Source organism: Haliaeetus leucocephalus, unplaced genomic scaffold (genome assembly GCF_000737465.1).
Source record: "Haliaeetus leucocephalus isolate CR32 unplaced genomic scaffold, Haliaeetus_leucocephalus-4.0 Scaffold906, whole genome shotgun sequence".
Classification (NCBI taxonomy): domain Eukaryota; kingdom Metazoa; phylum Chordata; class Aves; order Accipitriformes; family Accipitridae; genus Haliaeetus; species Haliaeetus leucocephalus.
Window position 1 is genome coordinate 232,483 of NW_010973342.1, and position 4,793 is coordinate 237,275.

The 4,793-nt window shown below is 45.0% G+C and overlaps 1 protein-coding gene across 1 annotated transcript; it reads right to left on the reverse strand.

The window, feature by feature from the left end:
- Positions 1–2,775: 2,775 nt before the first annotated feature.
- On the reverse strand, positions 2,776–4,786 carry DRD5 (dopamine receptor D5; the record flags this gene model as incomplete). The annotated part of the gene is made up of 1 exon (XM_010583541.1): positions 2,776–4,786. A coding segment is annotated over one exon (1,398 nt), but the record flags the coding sequence as incomplete, so codon positions are not given.
- Positions 4,787–4,793: the final 7 nt, after the last annotated feature.

Sequence of the window (4,793 nt, forward strand, 5' to 3'; positions counted from 1 at the left end):
AGGCAGATGCATTAGTCCTTAAGAGGGAAACCATTAAAAAAGTAGGGCAGCAGTTTCATCTGAGAGAAACAAGTTAAAACAATCCTTTTTGGGGATGTTTTCATTAAAACAGCCTCCCCTTTTTGTAGTTCAAGGCGAGATACACATTTCTTTTAAAAGTTTATCTTACTAATTCTGAATACTCTAGCTTTGCCAGTGGTAAGTAATTAAGACACATTAAAAAGCAACAAATTGTCCCTATGTTATGAGCCAAGAAAAAGGTTTTCTTTCAGATCTGTAAGGTCAATCTGTGCTTCCAGAAAAAAAAAGTACTTTTTCTCTGTCTTTTGAAGCAGAAATGTTCCCTTTCTGATGCTCATGGGCTCCAAAGGATGAAGCCCCCTGACAGGTACATATTCCAAGGAGAGAGAGTACATCGTACAGCCACCATCAGAATTCATTTACCAGCTGAAGTCATAACTAAAAATTAGTAAAGGAAAGTGGCAATTTGACCAGTTTTCTGTGTTGTCCTAATCATGCTCCCAAATTCTGAGGGCAGGCTAAAAACTGCCTTCCTTCAGATCTAAGACCGTTTCTAATATTCTGTGCAAAGCTGTTACATAAACCCACTGATGGAGGCGTCATCTTCCTTCATCCCAGCATTAGCCCACCCATTTATTCCAGAAACCCAGGCAGGTAAAGCCTCGACAAGGAGAAAAACACCTGCCTAGGGGATGCACGAGCATCTTCTTGTACGCATCTAACCCTCCACCACACCTGCAGGCAACTGGATCCAAGGGAACTGTCATACCACCAGTACAGGGATTATTTTGAAGAGGAAAGGCTGCTGAGGGAAGTGGGGGGACACTCTCTTCACTGTTACTACTGAAACTGTTCTGCTGCGCTGTACTGCTGCTGGAGCAGGGTGTAACGCGCAGCATCAGACTGCACAGCCTGTTGGCAGGCAGGTGCTCAGGAAGAGATCATGTTTTCCCTTCTCCATTTCCCCAGGCTGTTTCTGATTTAATACGGACAAAACTGGATAAAATATAGGCATTGCCCCGGGAGCTGGAATCAGCACCAGGTGCCTGTGCCTCTTGCATCTGGGTATCATAGTTTTTTTGCACAGATCCAGAAAGTTTAACATGCTGTACTAGCCTCAAAATTTGAGTAGTAACTAGAAAATGCAAAAATCTGAATTCTGGTTGGGATAATTCATCACTGCACCACCAGAAGCAGTTTCCTTCATTTTTATGTGGGAAAATGATTTTATTCTGGGCAAGTTTATCTAACCAGCAGGGGTAGAACTATGGTTAACTCCTGGCAACATATCGTTGCTTTAGTAGAGGAATGATAACATACTCACCCTCGATGTCAAGCCATTAGTAGGTTGAACCTAGTTATGGGCATGAGATTTCTGTTTTTGGAGCTTCCCTAAGCCACAGTCACAATACCCTTTTCTGAGGACAGCTGTAAGGGGATATTACAGTGAGATTTCCTATCAACAGCAAAGAAAACGCTCAGGTAGATGTCAATCTTCAGTGACAAGCAGTTGAAAAGATAATCCAGAACGACAATACAACCAGTTAATATCAAAGACTACACACACAGAACGTCACTTGCAGGCAAAACCAGACTGCAGCAGAGGCAACCACAGAGGGATTTCAATCACAAGCCTCCTGCTCTTCCTCCACCTCATATCCCAAGGGGAAGCAAGACAATCCCCAAACCAGTATTAAGGGCTTGACTTCCAAAGATGCTCAGTACTAAGTCTGCAACATTCACAAATCCCAGCACCTGGTTAAACAACTTCCCCTGAACCATGCTGCCTACTGCAGATCCTACTTTTGCCCCACACATCATATAGGGGCCTTCAATTCCCAGTTAGGGAGGATGGGAGAGACCCCAGGTCAGGGCCATTAGGAGGGACTGCTACTGAATCCACACCTACAGTTTGATTTAAATCTGCTCAGCTCGTGGCACGGGTATTTTTAAAGGGTAAATGAATTCAAATGTTTTTCATTTTGTGAGCCAAAACTTGAAATAAATATTGGTATTGCTTTCACTACCTTTGATCATTTGTCTTGGAAATAAGATCGCTTTTCGTTTCCGAGCTGAAAGCTTACAAACGTTTCTAAATACAATATTCAGTGTGATGTAAACGTTTCAACAGAAACAGAGCTTAAAATACTCTTTTACAGTATTTAAAGTCTGCTTTAAAATGTTTTGTAGAGTCAAAGCACTTAAAGTATATTTAAGTCCTGGTTAATAAGTACATAACTAAAAAAATACATCAATGGCATTTTTTCTTCTCCTGGCTTGAATAAGTTCTCTAATGTCTACACTGGGAAATGCAGATTATTAGCATCATTTTCAAACACAGTTATTGTTTATAGACACATTCAGCTCCTAATTCCATCACCAAACTCTTCTCATTAATAGTATTTTTAAAAAGTAAGTTCACGTATAGAATTAAGTGGAAAGCTTTAACAGCTTGTAGATATGTATACTTGATATTCTTAGCTGCAGAGAGGTATAGCATCAGTTATAATACTAAGAAGGAAAACAGGCATACATCTAGCTTTAAGTAGAGCCATATAAAAGAGTCCATTTAAGTCAATCATTCCTATGAGCCTTGCTTTTATTGAAAAATTTTATTTTCTATACAGACTACCTTGCTTTTAAAATAATAGGGTTTGACTGTTAGTCACTCTAACCATTCAAATAGGAATGTTAAAGTTTGAATACTTGTTGCAAACCTTTCAGGGTGATAAATGAAAGATAATAACCCCTTGATCAATGTAACTTTTATTTATTCATTTGGGAACATGGCAAGGATATCATAGGCAACAACGCCGCCTAGGAGAACATGGATTTCACATGAACTGTTTTGGCAGAAATATGCATTTAAATAATCATCCAAATCACCACCTCACTATTTCTATCTTTAAAAAACAACAACAACAACAACAACAACAAAAAAACCCCAACCAAACAAAACACAACAGAGAAAAAGAAACATAAGATCTGAACAAACAAACAGCCTAGAATTTTTTTCTTTTTAATGTCTATGCCAGCCACATCTGTCCCTGATTTTAGAAGTTGCAATACTTAGCACTGACAATGGCACCTTTCATTTGCAAACACGTTATAAACATGAACTGACCGTAATTATACCACAATACCTCACCACAGCTAATCAACGCGACTGCCTGGTCCTCTCTCAGCCTGGGGAAGTGCTGAACTAAGTTTGTGCTGCCAGCTCCCTGTATGACAGCGTCTACACCTTGCAAAGTGCTACACATGAAGTGACTGACCAAACTATAGCGTAAAATCAAGCAGGTTTTTCCACTCAGCGCTAATATTTTGTTTTATAATCCAAGAAGAACTGACCGGGGCAGGATGCAATTTAATGTAAACCATTTGGAGTGAAAGGTGTTATTTTGCCTAGAGAAATCTCCCCCTCACAGTCCAGCTCACAGACAGAGTCAGTGGCAATCTCATGGTCGGGGGAGATCTGAGACATCCCATCAAAAGGGTCCTCACGGTTTTCCTCACAGTCAACCACATTTGGGATCATGTTAACGTAAGCAGTCGCTATCTCCTTATGGAAAAGGGTGTCCTGGTTGTAAGAGATAAGCTCGTTGCTTATATTAACAGTCTCCACTGGAGTACTAGAGCAAAACTGACCGCATCCCAGGAGGTTGGAGAAGACCTTTCTAAAGTCAGCATTGAAGGCGTAGATGATGGGGTTGAGAGAGGAGTTGGCCCAACCGAACCAGACGAAGATATTAAAGGTGGTCTCGCTGACGCAGGGAAGGCCAGCGTGGGGGTCACTGGGTGGGCTCTCGCAGAAGGGAACCATGCAGTTCAAGATGAAGAATGGCAACCAGCAGCAGACGAAGACGCCCATGATGACGGAGAGAGTCTTCAACACCTTGGTCTCTTTCCTGATGGAGGACTTGAGGCTCGTGTGATGGTGGCAGTCGACATGGCTGCTCCGGCAGCTCTGCGCGTGCTCGGCTGCCCTCTCCAGGGAAGAGATACGACGAATCTGCACCTGGGCAATGCGGTAGATTCGAGTGTAGGTAACTATCATGATAGCCACCGGGATATAAAAACTGATCAAGGAGGAGGAAATAGCGTAAGTCCTGTTGAGGCTGGAGTCACAGCTCTCCGACGGTCCAGCGAGGGTATCGTTGCTGCCGGAGGTCCCATCAGAGGGTCTCATCGCTGCTAACGTCACCCACGTGGTGCTCATATCTTCCGCCCAGGTGGTGACAGCACCTGCCGCTGCCCAGCCAGCACCAAATCCCCCTCCGACATCACCGGCGGCCGCAACATCCCCACCTTTGTGCCAGTTGAGCTGGACGGGGATGAAGGAGATGAGCACGGACAAAGCCCACGCCACGCCGATCATCACCAGAGCCAGCCGCTGGGTCATCTTCCTCTCGTAGCGGAAAGGGCTGGAAATAGCCCAGTACCTGTCCACGCTGATCACGCACAGGTTCAGGATGGAGGCCGTGGAGCACATGATATCGAAGGCCACCCAGACGTTGCAGAAAGCCCCGAAGGGCCAGTACCCGGCCACCTCAGCCACCGCCTTCCAGGGCATGACTAGCAGAGCCACCAGCAGGTCCGAGACGGCCAGCGACACGATGAAGATGTTGGTGACCTTGCTCCTCAGGTGCCGGTAGCGGACGATGGCCGCGCACACCAGCACGTTCCCAAAGAGCGTCCAGAGGATGAGCAGAGCCAGCAGGCTGCCCGCCGCCACCTGCGCCGCCCCGGGGGCGCCCGCCGGGCCCCGCGCC